The sequence below is a fragment of the Alosa pseudoharengus genome, unplaced genomic scaffold, assembly GCF_046254945.1.
Source record: "Alosa pseudoharengus isolate Yale_2024_CS ecotype anadromous, Long Island Sound unplaced genomic scaffold, YU_APseudo_1.1 YU_APseudo_1.1_scf_18, whole genome shotgun sequence".
NCBI classification, from domain to species: Eukaryota; Metazoa; Chordata; class Actinopteri; order Clupeiformes; family Clupeidae; genus Alosa; species Alosa pseudoharengus.
Genome location: NW_027468650.1, coordinates 34,925,996 through 34,942,483, shown reverse-complemented (window position 1 = coordinate 34,942,483; position 16,488 = coordinate 34,925,996). Strand labels below are relative to the sequence as shown.

The 16,488-nt window shown below is 43.6% G+C and overlaps 1 protein-coding gene across 3 annotated transcripts; it reads right to left on the bottom strand.

The window, feature by feature from the left end:
• Positions 1 to 8,905: 8,905 nt before the first annotated feature.
• slc35b3 (solute carrier family 35 member B3) lies at positions 8,906 to 15,841 on the bottom strand. Of its 3 annotated transcripts, none has more exons than XM_076291062.1 (10): positions 15,769 to 15,841; positions 14,274 to 14,498; positions 13,949 to 14,070; positions 13,534 to 13,688; positions 11,993 to 12,100; positions 11,173 to 11,270; positions 10,664 to 10,756; positions 10,189 to 10,300; positions 9,851 to 9,920; positions 8,906 to 9,682 (listed from the first exon to the last, which is right to left on the bottom strand). In XM_076291062.1, the coding sequence occupies exons 1-10, from the start codon at positions 15,799 to 15,801 to the stop codon at positions 9,532 to 9,534; spliced, it is 1,167 nt and encodes a 388-aa protein (XP_076147177.1). In that variant the 5' UTR covers positions 15,802 to 15,841; the 3' UTR covers positions 8,906 to 9,531. The 3 variants fall into 3 exon arrangements, with proteins under 3 accessions (XP_076147177.1, XP_076147179.1, XP_076147178.1); XM_076291064.1 differs by lacking the exon at positions 15,769 to 15,841 and adding an exon at positions 15,306 to 15,411; XM_076291063.1 differs by lacking the exon at positions 15,769 to 15,841 and adding an exon at positions 14,811 to 15,407.
• Between the last annotated feature and the right edge of the window lie 647 nt (positions 15,842 to 16,488).

The window sequence follows — 16,488 nt, the reverse complement described above, 5'->3', positions numbered from 1 at the left end:
TTGTTGTATTTTGGCACTTTTCTTGACAGTAAATAAGCCCAAGTTCAGTCATTACAGACTTTAAAAGTGGGGTGACATGCAAGTTCTCAAAACAATACAGTTCTGTAAACGCATTTCACAAATGTTTAATTAGACCCAATTAATTAAAAGAATATCCCCTTCTTTCACTCTCTACCCTTCTCTCTCTCTTTTTTCTTCATCTTCTTTTTCTTCACTTTTCTGATAGATCAGTAGCGTGACCTCCAGTTAATTGAAACCCAGGAGATTTTTCTTGCATAAAATCAGATTTATCTATTCTTAAAAGGATTTTGTTAAAAATAGTCCAAATCCAGAGGCTCGCTGCTAAAGGCCTGCAGCACTGGAGACGAGCCTTGCTCCAACCCTTTGCCCTTCCTCTGTCGCGATCGCGAAACAAATGCTACCGCTAACTAGCTGGGGATCCATTAATTAATTGCAGGAAAACACAGACATATTATGTCTATAGGGCAGATTTTCCCTCCAAAAGAGGGAGCAGAGAGAAAGAGAGAGAGAAAAAGAGAGAGGGGGGGGGGGAAAGAGAAGGAGGAAAAACAGCATACCAACCGATCCAGCAAAGTCTTTTGTGACAAAAAAAAGATAGCCATAGTGGTGATGAAAACGATGCTTTGGATAATTGCACTAATTGCACTTGACATTCATAGACAATATAGGAGACGAGAGAGGCCAGAGGTGCCCTATTTCTCAAGCAGTTCTTCAGAGGTCCTTGGGCAACATTTTTGCTCTGTTTCTGTTCCATATGTTGTTAAAATATTGTGATTCTGAAATTCTGTCTGTGTTCTGTTTGTGTCTCATAAATGGAGAAAAACAGACTAAGACTGAGATACTATTGTGATACACTATTATTTTCTATATTGTAGGACTTTGACATCTGATTTAATTGGTAATATGTTTCAATTCTTAATGTTTTCTTGAACTGAGATTATTAAAAATGATTTATACACTGTATATTAACTTAACTTGTTCAATTACATTGCTGTAGAGCACAGAATATTTAGCACCTATAGTTGCAATAAACAATATGATTGTGTAATTTAACAATATCTTCACTTCTGTATCCTCTCTATTCTCTTCAGTGACACAGGACAGAGAATAATATCGTACTGAGTGGTGTTGAGTGGTGTATTTAGGACAAGTGGTGCAGAACACATTAGTTGATGTTTTGTTGAACTGAAGTTGTTATACTCTAAGAATTTTTTATTCATTATCTCATATACTACAGTGCTCTTATATTCATGTTAACAATATATTTGTATCATTTAGCAATATCTTCACTTAACGAAGAGTGGAGAGTTTGATAAGACATTATAAAGATAAGCTCTAAACATCTAAACATCTGTAAAACAGGACAGAGAACAATAGATAACAGTGGAGCAGTACATGAGAAGACTGGCAAATTCTGCAGAGGAAACGCTGTTAGTAGGGTACCCATTCACTCAGCTTCCCCATTCATCCAGACTGATACAGGACTGCTTCTCTGAGCCATCAGAATGGTAGGAGCACACACCTGGCCGCTATCTGCCATTAACCCAACTCACCTGTCCTGTAATGTTAACAGAAGGACCAAAAGCCCATTTAATCAAACTGGATTATTTCACACAGTCAGCTTAATTGGATGGAAACAGACGATGAATCAAAACTTTGTGAAACTTGCATGGTGTTTCTTTCATCATCTATCTCAGTATGACACCATTACAAAGCCAAGGCTATTACCATCACTATACACTGGTGTAGTCTTGGCCGGAAGCCCATTTGTTTTAACTGATCTGTGCTGCCTGCTTAGTTTGGTTACAGGGCTAAATGTATAGGCCTAGCAGCTGCCTCTATCTGCACTAACTGAGCAGAGGTCCCTTCCATCTCCTCCTCGGCCCCCAGACAACCACTAGCTCCATCCCAGCCAGCGCAGCCAAAACATGCATCATCACCACAGACGCCTGGGAGCAGCTCTGGTTCCCATCCAAACGCCACTGGATTTAGTGCTCTTGGCTCCGCTCCAGCAATACCAGGGACCCAACCCGCTCGGCTTCAGCGTCCCGACGCATCCTCTTTGTAGGGTGGGGGGGTGGGGGTTGAGTTGGTGGGGAGGAGGGTCAGATGTTTTGTACCCAATTACTGCGTACACGGATCTCAAATGCATGCATAGGAACAGCACTGAACAAAACATGCCTCGGGGCTAGCATTATTGATGCTACACCCCAAGGACACGCACATATGGGCCTCTATCTCTGAGCCTTTTATTAATTCACCGTAATATACTTCTCCCATGCTAGCATTTACATTGTGGGAAACGGCCCTATAATTAAAAAAAAACGTGTGCATGCATGTGTGTTTGTGTGTGTGTGTGTGTGTGTGTGTGTGTGTGTGTGTGTGTGTGTGTGTGTGGGGCTTGTTTGCTTCCAAAGCGATACATAATGCAGCCCGGTTGTCCCTCAAATCTGTGCTCCCAGGCCCCCCTCTCTTTCTACACAAATTAATAGGCAACCACCACTGATGCGTTAAATTGCTTCGCGTTTGCCGCTGCTGACAACTGGATTATTTATTATTTTTTATTAAAGCAAAAAGCTTCGCCGCCTGACTCCACTCCGGCTCTTAAATGGGTTTTCTTTCATCATTTGCCTTTGTGATTGGTAGGGCCATGATATGATAGTCAAAGGTTAGGATAAAAATATAATGAAGTTTTCAGCATTCAGTTACATGTTTTTCCCCCTATTTTGTGAATGATAATGTCACACGGTGCCAACTAAAGCATATTCTCAGATTAAGAAGCAGGGAGTGTAGATATCATATAGTGAACATGCACATTTACATTGTGGATGTGGATTCTTGGCTATTACATTATATGAATGAAATGTCTTATCTGATAATGTTAAACTTGTTACAGCATCATTACACTAATAATAACCAAGTAATAACCATCTAATAGCATTGAGTAACATGTTAATATTCTATTTAATAGCCTTGTAGAACACTGGGATGTTTCCTTAATTTACAAACTCTTTATTCATTGATCTTACACTATGCTCTGGACAGTGTGTGGTGTGAACATGGCCTGCTTTGGGATTTTAAAGCAGTGTTTTTGTGGCTGCTGCCTGCTTGATTTGTGCATGTATGCATGTGTGTGTGCGGTGCGGAGGCCTCCATGCACACCCTGAGTGAGCAGGCTCTGCTGAGCTGAGCTGAGCTGCGCTGGGTACTTACATCCATTGTCAAGATAAATCTACACCCTGGAAGGAGCGTGTGTGCACACCAGCTGCGTTTGCTCGCTCTGTTTCGGCTCACCGTCACAATCTCTCTTCGTCCTCTGTCCTTCCAGAACCCCAACAGCCCCCCCCTCCTTCCATCTCTCCAAGTTCCATAAAAAAGAAAAACAACTATAAGCCACAACAACAACAACAACAGCAGCCATCTTCAACACTCCGTGCCTCGGCCTCCCGTCTTTGTCCCCTCCATTTCCTCCGTCAGTTCCACCTCGCCGTGGAGCCGCTGAGAAGGGGGTCGCCCCCTCGGACCGACCGTCAGGTGCCATCTCCCTCAAGCCCACGTAGCCGCGGTTGGGGACTCTTGCCTCGCCACATATGTGTGTCACAGGGTGTCAGTGCAAAGGTGGGCCCTGACGTTATGGGCCCTGATGGGAACATATTCCCCCTGCTGATGGCAGGAGATTACAGTGGCCAGGTACATCGCCAGGGCCACATAGGAAACCAGGTCAGCGGCCAGGGCCTCCCGGATTGCCTTGGGTTTGAGTCACGATGCAACATGGCAGCGCTGTTTATTCCATTATGGTGTTTGTGGACCTCCTCTTCTCCTACTGTTCCTCCATCTCCCTGCTTTCCACATCTCTGATGGCAGCCAAGCAAGCCAAAGATGCTCCCACAAACCTCACTATGAAAAGAACCCCCCCCCCCCCCCCCAAGTATCTACATTTTTCAAATTGTGTATGAAATTACCATGTTTGTTAAATATGAAACACGTGCAACTGTGAAATGTGTTCTCATTTGATTGTATGCTTGGGTCCCAATAAACTCTACAGACTGACTAGAGCGTTCACAAGGCCTGAGTAAATGAAATCCCCAGCCAGCCAGTCTATCTCTGGCTCTCCAAGTCCCACCAGCATGGTATTGCTACACCACCCAGCCATAAAGCGCAGTGTTTTAGTGGGTGCTAAGGGATGCAGCGTGCATTATTTAAGTGCTGTATAATTAAATATGTGGCTTTGCAGGGGTGTTGTGTGTATCTGTGTGTATGTGTGTGTGTGAGGGACAGGGGATTATCTGACCGTGCCCGCCCAGAGGCGTGCCTTTGTGCTCCGCAAAGGTGCTGCTGCCGCCATTGGCCCGCCCCGGCCTCCTCGCGGTGCTTAACATTCCGGGTTTGCCCAGCAGTGGTCATTTATTGGAGCTCATCTGTAACACACCCTGGCATGGATTTATACATTGATTTGAAAAATAAATAAAAGTGATAGAAACCTGCATTTTCTGGTTTAATGATGGACTGCTGGTGACATGGGCGGAGTAAGGCTCTGAAATGTTGGGAGGAAATTAGATATTATGCCCCCAAGACAACTGCTGCAGCTCAAGCCATTCATTATTAGGGTGATATGTATTATTAAGAATTTCTCTTTGTGAGTGACTGCGGAATATTCCGGGGCCCCGCTCAAGCTGTTCCTGTCCCGATGTGAATGAAGTGAAGTGTGTGTGTGTGTGTGTGTGTGGAGCTCAATCCTTCCTTGCCTTGATGTTGGTGTGGGGGTGCTGACAAAGCAAATCTATGCAGGAGGATCCATCATGACAAGCGTTATTGTACCACCACACACACACACACACACACATACACACACATGCACACGCACACACACACGCGCACACACACACACACAAATACACAGACCGTGACACCATTTGATAAGAGTGGGAGGTGTTTGCATAACTCTGATTCATTACACTTGCCATCGTGGGAACAAGTATGATGAAAAATGCTTTTTGAACAAGCCTGAACATTCGTGTCATTTTATGCTGCATGAATTTAATACTGGCAAGATAGTCATTCTTCCTGAGATTGCATACAGACTAAATAAAAGGCCCACAAAATCCTGCACTACCATCAATAAAAACAATATGCCGACACTTAGATTGTTTGAGCTATCAGTTAGCTTAAAAACTCTAAGTTCTGCTGAGATCACTCAGCTTGTGATTATGTAGCTGATGATGTTTAGTTGTGATTACAAGTCTTCTTACTCAGCAGCTATAAGGCCACAGAATGTGTGTGTGGAGGACTTCAGTAGCCTGCTCTCACTTTGTGAATAGGGTCTGGGTCTGCCTAGTTTCTTCATTCATTTTCATTTAATCGAGATACTAGTCTGACACCTGACAATGCAACGTTTCCCTCATCCACCAGGGTGCCTGGACAACCAGTGACAAGAGGGCAAGACATGTTTCAAAACCAACAACTCATGCAAACATAAAAATTGCAGTCAGAAGAATGTGTACATTTATGAACAGAAAAGGTAGGCCTAAACTGACAGTTTCCTGACTGCCGATGCGGTTTATCATCAGTTTGTAAGGTTAGGCAAAGTAGGAAGTAAAGTTTGGAATTCATGAACAACGTAATTGGTTAGGCAAATGGATAATAAACTGGCTTGGCAGCAAGGAAACACTATTACTATCCAGCTTTACTGTGTACACATTTATACATTCCTCCGGCTACAATTCTATTGTTTGCTTCTGTTGCTACTACTGTTTCATTGCTTCATCTATCTGTAGTCTATGGCTCTACCACTGCCACTTGTTTTGAAACTGTAACGTCATTCCCTGTGGTCGCTGACTGGTTCACTTGTTGGCAGAGTGAAGTGTTGGTCCGAAGAGCATTTCCAGACTGATTATCTCAGTGACAAAATGAACTGATACAGGCAAGCAGAGCCAAGCTAGGATTTCAGGCAGTTCGCATGAAAGATTTACACTTGTGTGTGTATGTGTGCGTTAATATCCCGCTGTTTAGTGTTTGTTGTGAAACTGCATTCATTATTACTGATTCGTCTGATTCGTCTCCTCATATATTCTCTAATACTGATACTAGTTTATATGCTACCAGTTTCTTACAGTTTAACATCAGGTTGTCGACAAAATAGTGCCACACAGAATAGCAGCTGCTCACACCAGTTCTGTATCAGGAAACTATAGGTGAGCATCCCAAATCAGATCTTTGTCCCAAATAAACCGTCATTTACCTTAGATCTCAGGCTATGATCATTGGCTTGGATCTCATCCCTATAACCTACACAGCATATATCTGCAATCCCAAACAAAGCTCCTGACCCAGTTACCATGCCCTTGCACCTCCACGAATGTGTCGGCTGTGTCTGCGTGTGACGCTCTCTCTAGTCTAGCTTCCACACGCCTCTGTCCAGTCCAGCCTGTAAAGCTCACCCTGGCCGGGCCCAAGGACGGAAAGGGGGGCCGCGGCTAGCTAGAGCACCTCCCAAACAAGTGCACGGTGGCCGTAATGAATGGCCTGCCAGGACCCCCTGCTGGGGCAATCGGAGGAGGACGACCCGTTCAGCGCCACCCTATTTGCTGTTGTGATGAGCTGCGGACACCTCCCATTATTTATTGCAGGGGGCCAGCGGAACAGCACAGAGGTCACTGAACCTAGGTAAACGGGCCACATTAATAAGAGAGGGGGAGATGGAGAGAGAGGGAGCGGGAGAATGAAAAATAGAGATATAGAGAGTGGCTGAGAAATGGACAATGAGAGATAGGTGGGGGATGGGGGGTATAGGATGGGCTATTGTGTAAAAACAGGAACGGTGCATGAAGCCTTTTGGTTAGGTATCCCGGTTCTTTTGAAAACGTTGCCCCAGTTGGATACTATGCTATGAATCTTTAGGGATTTGGGTTTCAAATGCAATGATACTTAATAATGTACTTTTTAAAATAATGTACTTTTTCCTTCTCTAAGCAATGAGACAGCATTGACAACTTCAAATAATTCATTTAAAAATGTTCAGTGCCTCGTGTCCTCCATGAAGAATTGACAATATTTTGCACATTCATACAAAAAGCTTTTTAAGCATTGTACACATGCAAAACTACAGTTTGGAGCAGTCAGTGGAGGGTGGTGGAGGTTAAGGGGCAAAGACAAAGTGTGTCACTTGACAAATGTGACTTCTGCTCTTTGAAAACAGGCTTTTCTGGTTTCCCGGTTCTATAGAGAACAAAAAGATGAATAGTGTCATTTGGCTTGAGTCAACAGGGCTTTCCAGGCCCAAATACATCCAAATGGACTGCGTGGGGAGTATGGCAATCACTACTTCTTGGCACATGAAGATGAATGGGATGCATTAGAGGACTTTATGACAGAACAAATCTAAACAAATGTGTGCTCTTAGTAGACAATGTCAACGTATGTATTTTATGACCCCTCTCTCCCAAAAAATAATAACAAAATTATAGCTGTCGCTTCATGATTTTATGCAATTTGATGTCAATAATTTATAATTTGGCAAACTGAGATTCATTTACCCAACAACACCAACTTGTGTGTTTGTTTGAATCTCAAATTCAGAATTTCTGCAATGACAACCCACCATCATTTAAATACTCCTACAGGAGTTAGATACTGAAGACTTTGAGTGTGACTGACTGAGTTTGAGGTTTGACATTTCCAAGTCTTGGACATATTTCATGTCAGACAGAGAGGACATTAGTCCCATCCTGTGTAAGTCAGCCTGGTGCTGGAAGCTCCAAGACCCTTGAGAAGGATCTGCCAGTGTGTCATCTCTGAAGAGGCGCCAGCTTTCTATGAAATAGCACATTTCTAATTGCTTTGTGTTAGGTTTCCTGCCCGGCCGTCGGCTTGTCACTCTGCCACTCCATTAGACCACCAGCAGGGCGGCACTCTACCTCATACCGTGCTGGCAAAAATATCATAACTTCATCCAACGCTTTGATAAATACAGAGCCAGCAAGATGCATGAAGGACGAAACAAAAGACATCGGCAGAATGTGAAAATATTTCATAATTGCTGCCTACAGAAGGAGCACCTACACATTCAGCCGCTAGTTGTAATAGCAAGCGAATACACCTGCTGCAGTGTGGTTGAAGGGTTTTTAAAAATTGAGACACTTATTTTCGAGTGATTTAATTGCTACATAAATAATTAATGGGAGCCAATGAAATAGGTCCTTGGTAGGCTTGTTTTTGGAGACTGAAAATGTTGAATTCACTAGACAAGCATTAAGCCTAGAACGCCATATTCGATAAATGTGTATGGCGAGTAGGTTAAAACAGGCACAACTGGACAGAATTACGTGGAGGACCAGTGAGATTCTTTACTTCCTGCATGTAGTCTCTCCTGGGATAGACCAGAGCTCTGGTTTCATAAACATCAAAACCAGATGGGTGCCAAATATAGTTATGTGGTTTGACATCTGTATCTAGCGCAGTTGAAATGGGAGTTCCTTGTCGTAAGGTAGTTAGCTCTGTTCTCTTCCGACTGTCAAACTGCCCAGAGAAAAGAGAAGAACAATCCCAAAGGCTGTTGCTTGCTGAGCTTTTATCAATCCCTTTGGGACATCAGACCTCTCCTTCAAGAGCGGAGTGTCACCCTGACACACACACACACACGCCATTTTCTGCTCATCCAAATTAAGTCTAAAGCCAAGCTCTCCGAACAATGTTTGTTTTCTTTCTGGTCCTATCTTATTCCAGGGTTACTAATCAAACAAGCCCAGGGCTATCTGATGGCTAAACATCTGAGAAGCTCTTTGGCAGACGTTCAACATCCCTGGCTGGCTGCAACCAATGAATACGAGTCATCTGGCAAGCTAATTACCACACTGAAATTTATGAAAACACATCCACCCGCCTTGACTTAACTTCCCCGTTTGTTTTTAATGCAAAAAGAGCTGTCCGTTCACCAAACAAATGGTTAGCAAATATGGCAGTTGACACGTTGGTCGATAAACATCCACATCCCTGCTCCTGCACCTGAAGATGTCGCAACTCACTTTTTTTTTTAAATCCCCACTTTCAGTACAATCAAGAAATATAAATTAAAAAAGAATATGGAAATGTATCCATGTATTTCTCACAAACTTGATTCGGAAAAACATAAACGAAAAAAAGTCCTTTCTTGTGGCACGTGCAGGTGAAGATTCACTGTTAAAGATGACTCCATTTGGTACACATTCAACACGGACATTGTCCTTTTTATAGTCTGTGGTTTATACTTTGAACCATCAAACCATTCTCCTTCCTTCAAGTCCTGCACAATTGATACAAGTCACCATTAATAGTGCAAAACTGCTTTTTTGGCTTTGTCAACAGTTTCCCTTTGATAGTAACAAGTCTTCGTCCGTGAGAGGATCCTGATAGGAATATGACTGACCAATGCCCTCGAGGTTAAGTCAGTGTGGAGACCCACATCCCCACATCCTAACCAAAGTCCCTGTCCATTAGTTTAGGTCCAATATATCTGGGGGCCCCTAAAAACAGTGTCTAGACGTTCTGGGAGAGCAGCCGCACCTTGCGCTCCCTCAGCAGCCGACTGCGGAGCTCTGCCAGGGAGGGCAGCTTCATCTTGTCCGCGTTTTTGCTGTAAACGTTCAGGAAGATCCCAAGCAGGACCAGCAAGCCTCCCCAGATATACCTGTAAAGATATTAATAATTCTCAACAGTGTAGAAATTACATTTGAATTCATTTTTCACATAGATCTCTGTTTCTTCTTACGTGAATACAATATGTCAATATGTTAGATATGTACAAAAATATATGGTAGGTTACTTGATAGAAATAATGTAAAATACATATACATACTGAAATGTAAAAGGCTTTGAAAAGAACATGAAGGACAGCACTATCGTCATGGCTTTTCTGCCCGTTGTCACTGCAAAAGAAGGAGAGAAATGTCTTCAAGGACTGAGGGAAGGTAACTTCATGTGTGTCTTCTCTGATTCACAAGCATGGGTGCAGATTATGAATTTTAGCAAAGCTCTGAGAGAATTACAACTCCACAGCACACAACCATTTGAGTATGAAACATTGCCCACTCTTTTATTAGAGTTCAGTCATTATTCTGTTTTTCTTTTTTTTTTTTTTGTTCGCTATACTGTAGTAACCACGAGTGTTTCAAAACAGATGAGTGATCATCTCACCTGTGACGGCAACCAGGGCGCCAAACAGCTTGATCAAGGCCAACACAAACGAAATGCCAAAGTAGCCCGTAAGGGAGAAGAAGAAGGCATAACCGTACGTCGTCACAGGGTGCTGAAAGGGAAAGGAGCAGAGCTTCAGACAACAGAAATATTAGGACTAAAGGGGTTGTGTATGAACAGGGAGATCAAAAATAACACTAAAAACACAAATTAGGATAATAGTTTAATTTTAATTTTACTTTTATTTTGGGTGGTGGTGCGAGACAGAGATGAAATGTATCATTCAGTTATTCACCCACACATACTTTTTTGTTTGTTGTGTTTGTCTTTTTGCTGGCTTGCCAGAAGGAGTTCATGAACACTCACTAAACAACACAGAGGCCTAAAATGGTTCACATATAGACCCAACTGCATAAACAAACATGTGCGGGTCTGATAGGCACGTCAGTGGACACCCAGACTCCCATTTCCTTACCTGAGAGCAGAAGGCCACGGCTGGTCCCAATCCGCCAACACACAGCAGGCCAAACAGGATGTAAACAAAGCCAATGGAGTAGGAGTACAGCACCTGAGGACGACACAATGCCCGGTCACCATGGTTACAGAGGTCAGCCTCGCCATGGAATCCCATTAAGCACTGTGCTAAAGGTAATAGGAGTCTGTGCTACAGTACATTAGGGTATAGCTAGGAGAGTGGCGCTCACATGTGAAAGACATGAATAAGGTAAGGCCATAGCATGATGATGAGACTGAAAATGATTGGTTGTACAGTGTGAAGGAGTTTCATGAACTAGCATTTAAATACTCGCATTGCTTTCTTGGACAAAGCCAGTGAACAAGTTTCTCTTCCAAACATTTCAGCTAGGCAGTGAATAAGGATGCACTCTGCTTTGTGTTTAGCAATGTGGCACCGTCTAAGGACTACACAACAAACACAGATACACAAATCACAGACCCAAACAGATAATGAGGAGACTCACTCACCATCTCGGAGTTGGAGCCGTTGTGGAGCTTCATGGCCTTCTCCTGAACATTTCCGATAGCCGCGTCAGCACACAAGGCCAAAGAGATGAGAAAGACCCCTGAGGCACACACGTGCACACACACACACACACACACACACACACACACACACACCAGTAAGAAGAGGAGTGCTCATGTGTACTATATCACAAAAACAACAAATGAGCTCTTGTTCAGAGCCCACACCCTAAAGCCAAGCTGTCTGCACTGAAGGTCAACAATATCCCATTCAGAGCAAGCAATCTAGACTTATAGCGAGTCGGCATCTGCACTCTCAAGGCCACAATAACAAGGCAACACTCTCTGTTTTACATTCAGAAGTTATCCAAGTTTGTTTTAGCCGTCAGCTCTCTCCAATTCAGGGCATTCAATTATGTATTTGGGACCAAAATACTGTGAGTCACAAAAGTAAATGAAATAGAAGAAATTAGCTACTGTACAGTCAATTGCTAGTTTTTGACAGGTTATACGCCCTGATCCACCAGGTGTAAAGACACATAAGTGTTCTGCATGATGGTTCCACATGATAGCTCCGTCACTTGCCCACACACACCAGTGGCAAAATCAACCGTTTAACCGACAAGCATTCGATAAACAATGGATTTTATTGAGCGGCACCGACAGAAATAGAACTGAATCACAATGGACACGGTGGCGGCGGCTAGTGTGCGCAGTTGAACACAATGGAATCGAACATAATCTAACATCAAAAGAGGAGTGCAGCACACTCATGTCTGCGCCTATGTGCGGAGGCCTAGAAGCGCTGAGCATTGTGCCCTACCAGTCACATTAAAGCTGGGTGCCACTTTGCTGTCCGCCAGGGTGAACCAGATGAGTCCCAAGCTCATGCACAGAGCAGCGGAGACGTCGACCGCATTGTAGCGTTTCCCTGCAACACATCAACAGACACACACACACGCAGACACACACACACACACACACAGCATCTGAGTACATCTGAGCACAAGCACAAGACTTTGCATCGAGTGAGAAGTTGAACATTATGAGTGGTTTGTCTCTGTTTGACAGGTGTGTGTGATCTGTCTAATACTTGTCATCTTGATGAATAGACCCTTTCAAGTTGCACTGTACAACACTGCTGTGTGGTGTGCTTATGGGCATGTTTCACCCCTGAGACAGGAGCTCATTGACTTGATTGGCTCAGTGCAGATGTCTTCAGTGGGAGTTGTTGTTTTTTGTGGTCAGGTGAAATAATCGACTCGTCGAGTTTCGCGGAGCTCGCCCCGCTCTAAACGAATGAGTCGCCAACGCCAGCCTCTGATCTGAGGAGTTGAGAGGAGCTTCCGTGACACTGGCTGCAGGTTGGCTTTCCACGCGGCCCCTTTGAACAAGTTCAGGTGATACAGTGTGCGCACACACACACACACACACACACACACACACACACACACACACACACACACACACACACACACACACACACACACACACACACAAGTATCCATCGCAGAACTGAGGCATAGGAAGCATGCTCAAGAGAGAGAAGGATACAGGAAGATGGGGGAAAAGTTTGAACTGGACTCTCCCACTCAATCACTTCTACAGAAACGAGTGAAGAGGGTGAGGAAGGTTTCAGATTGGACACATGCAAAAAGTGTAAGGGGGGGGGCAAGGAGAGGAAAAAGGAGTCTTCCCAAACAGGCCAATGCCTTGGGGATGACAAGGTGACGCAGCAGGTTGGTCTGGCGTGCTTTGATTCGGCTCACCCCTTTGAAGGGCTCGCATCAGATCCCTCCCGCGTTCCTGAACACACTCACACACGCAGCGCTGCTCTTCACTCACTCACTAACGCCCCTGAGGGACCTGCGGTCCACACCCGCACACACACACACACAAACACACACTCTCTCTCTCTCTTTCTCTCGCTCTCTCTCACACACACACACACACACACACACACACACACACACATAAAAAATCACAATAAAGAAAGGGAAAAAAAGACTTCTGATCATGAGGATAAGGAATCTTGAAAGTGTGATGCAGAGATGGAAATCTCAAAGGCCAGGAGAAGAGTCCAGGGTCTTGTCGGAATATAACACAGGACAAGAGGAGAGGATGGCAACTCCATGAGAAGTTGTAAACTGGTTAAAAATTAGTTAACAAACCAAAAACCAAAAGTGGTACACACAGGTACTGCCTCAGATGCTTAGGCCTAGAGGCCTAGATTAGTTTATTTAATTACTTACACTGATGCCTAGATTAGTTTATTTAATTACTTACACTGATTAAGTCTAAAGCTAAACACTTAACATCAATCACTTAATCAATCAATCATCCTGTAGCGCTTAATATATTTACCTTGTATGAAAATCCCTCCTATCATAACAGGAATGAGTTTGCAGCACTTGAAGATGACTTGTGTGGGATAGTTCAGGTATCCCAAAGAGGTGTTCGACAGACCCATGGTCCCAACAGTTAAAAATGCGATCATCATGTAAGTTTTGCCAGGTATTCTGCAGATAGATGTAAACACAATTTTAACAACATGACTATGGTGTAGATAAAAACATTGCTTCATTAGACTGTTGACAATAATTGATATAATGTAAAATATTGATAAATCAGCTTGAATTTCCCCTTGGGGATCAATAAATTATCTATCTATCTATCTGTCCATCTGATTGGCTGTTGTGCCGCCAACTGCATGTTTAAAGAGTGAGAGAGAGAGAGAGCGAGAGAGAAAGGAGAAAGGTCAAGCACAAGCAAACTGCACCTTCTCCGTTTATCCTGCGTTAGCTGCAGTTCCACCAGGCCAAACATGGAGTAAAACCCAAATTGCACTAGAGTGAGGTACCACCCAAAGGGTTTAAATCCCTCCACAGAGAATATAAGCTCCTAGGAGGAAGAACAACACAGATTTGAGACCATGCAGCCACCTCTTCTAGAGAAAGTATCGTGTTATTAGTCAGTGGCATGATCCATCAATTATTACAATTTAACATACTTTAAACTGAACATGCATTTGTCCTTATATATAGACAGGCATGCAGACAGAGACTTTAACTAGTCTAGAATACATGAGGCATGAGCTTATTTACCTGCAGATAGCCATAGATGAGGTAAAACACAAAGACTCCTGCCACACAGATGAAGAACTGCACAGGGGGGTTGAAGGTGCTGAGGTTGATGCCTAGTACTTTCAGCTCCTCAACAGACTTGATGTGTGGAGACATGACTTCCGTCGAGGAGGGCACGGATATGGAGATGTGCTTGCGAGAGTTGTAGTTGATCAGTCCGAATTTGGCACTCATGATGTCTGCAGGCTGCAAGCAAAGGTCAAGGCATTTGATTAGTGTATGACACTGGGTTAGAGGATTTGCCCACAGATTGCTTCTGACAGTCATTTGTGAAGACAAGGTTGCTGTTTTGACAAGATGATGACCTAACTCCTCTTTATGTTAAGAAGCATTTTCTTGTAAATGATTACTCATAAAGACACCCTACCTTCATGGAAACATTAGCCCTTAAGATTACACCATTTTCATACAACCGTTGGTATATTCTTCAAGCATTAGGCTACATACATTAACACTAGCATGAGCGACAGGGAGCAGTGATTCCTTGGTTTCACATACCTGATCCAAGCTCTGACAGCTGGAGACAAATGATCATTGATATGATATCCGGAGATGCCCTAAGGGTTGAGAAGTGCCTTTCGAGTAGTGTACAGTGCAGTGTTTAAACCTGCTTTTGGTACCGGACATAAAAGACGGACACTGTCCGTTGTCTCATCATCATGCAGATAAGCGAACTGTAGAACAGCCTCCTTGCCATATGACAGTTGCTATCTTCGGTGAGAGGCTGCGGATTGCACATGGTCGATACGGACCATATTATCAGTACTGCGTTTCTGCAATACTCGCGACAAAAACGTGATGGAAATGTTTCACAGGCGACTAAAACAACATGTAGCTAGCTAACTGACCAAGCTAATAATTAACGAGCTAGCTCTGTATGCAACACTTCCGGGGTACTCATGGAACAGGCAAGTCTTTTTATTGTCTGATGCACGTACTGATCATCTTTACGTGTGCACGTTTATCGTCCAACTTATTTAGACATGCAATTACCTAGTTATGAGCTGACATCATTTGCTAATATGAAAAAGTACTCCTGCTCGTTACTCCATAGCTGCTAGTGTTGTTCCCCCGGCAGCAGCCAACAACTTCCTCTCTGATTGAACTTTAACCTGGTAACATAGAGCTCTCCAATTGGTTGTTTAAGCGGTTGGCAGCCCTCGACGTGTACATATGATTCTACAGGTATTGACAACACTATGGTACCATCAGAAATGTTACAGATGGAATTCTGAATGCAAATATTGTCCAGTTAAATGAGAAAACTGGGTCACAGACTATATCACATTACTGTAAGCTACACAATTTGGCATTAGCTTAGCTCATGTTGAAAACACTACCTAAACACATCTGAAAGGTGTAGGCTAATCTAGATAATTTAGAAAATATGCAACATCAATGATCATCATTGCAATTGTTTAAAAATGGTCATGGTCTGTGATCTAGGCAACTGCACCTGAATAATTTTGGTTTTCTCCGATGAATCCATTGTTTTTAGGCTTCTTCTCTGTGGAGATGAAAACAGTCTAGTCTACTCTGGGAACTGGCATATCCTGTTTTCCAAGATCAAACATCAAGCATCTGAGCATCCGGCCTACTCTTAGCCTACATTGCTGACGTAGATTAGGCCTAGTAGGTTACTTGGCTGTGTGTGTTTCATAATTTATACATAATATGCGTTTCATAATTTATTCATAATATGCCATAGCTCTTAATACAAAATATTATTTTGTGTAGTGGTTTATCAATTCAACCACATCATGACTGATGGAAATACACACTTGCAAAACTGGAACCGGTGCTCTCCTGTAACAGAGCTCCTGGCCTGTGCTTAAATATGGACAGACCTCAAGCCTCCGTCCCTTCCCCCTCCTCTCCTTCACCCTCTCTCTCTCTCTCTCTCCCTCTTCCCAACCCCCTTCCTCCATCCTGTCCAATCTCGAGCCCAGTGCCAGTAGATGACATCGAGCGTCTTTCCCCACACCAGAGGTTAATTCACTCCAGGATGGCATTATTTCCTCCCAGCTCTTTGACAATATAAAAATTCAGAGTGGACAGCCCCATCCCTCTTCCATCTCAGATTTGATTGTAATGGTATTGCCTTCTGTCCCTAGGAGGCCTCCAGCCTGCCTGGGCCCCACCGCGCTTTATGACACTAAATAGCCGGGCTACAATT

Bases quoted from the DNA above. Each gene is read 5' to 3' on its own strand.
- slc35b3 (XM_076291062.1), bottom strand. From the start codon at position 15,801: ATGGATTCATCGGAGAAAACCAAAATTATTCAG. The intron at 14,071-14,273 runs GTAAATAAGCTC...TCTTCCTCCTAG, and splicing joins TCATCTATGGCTATCTGCAG to GAGCTTATATTCTCTGTGGA. The intron at 9,683-9,850 runs GTATGTATATGT...ATATCTTTACAG, and splicing joins TCAAAGCCTTTTACATTTCA to GTATATCTGGGGAGGCTTGC.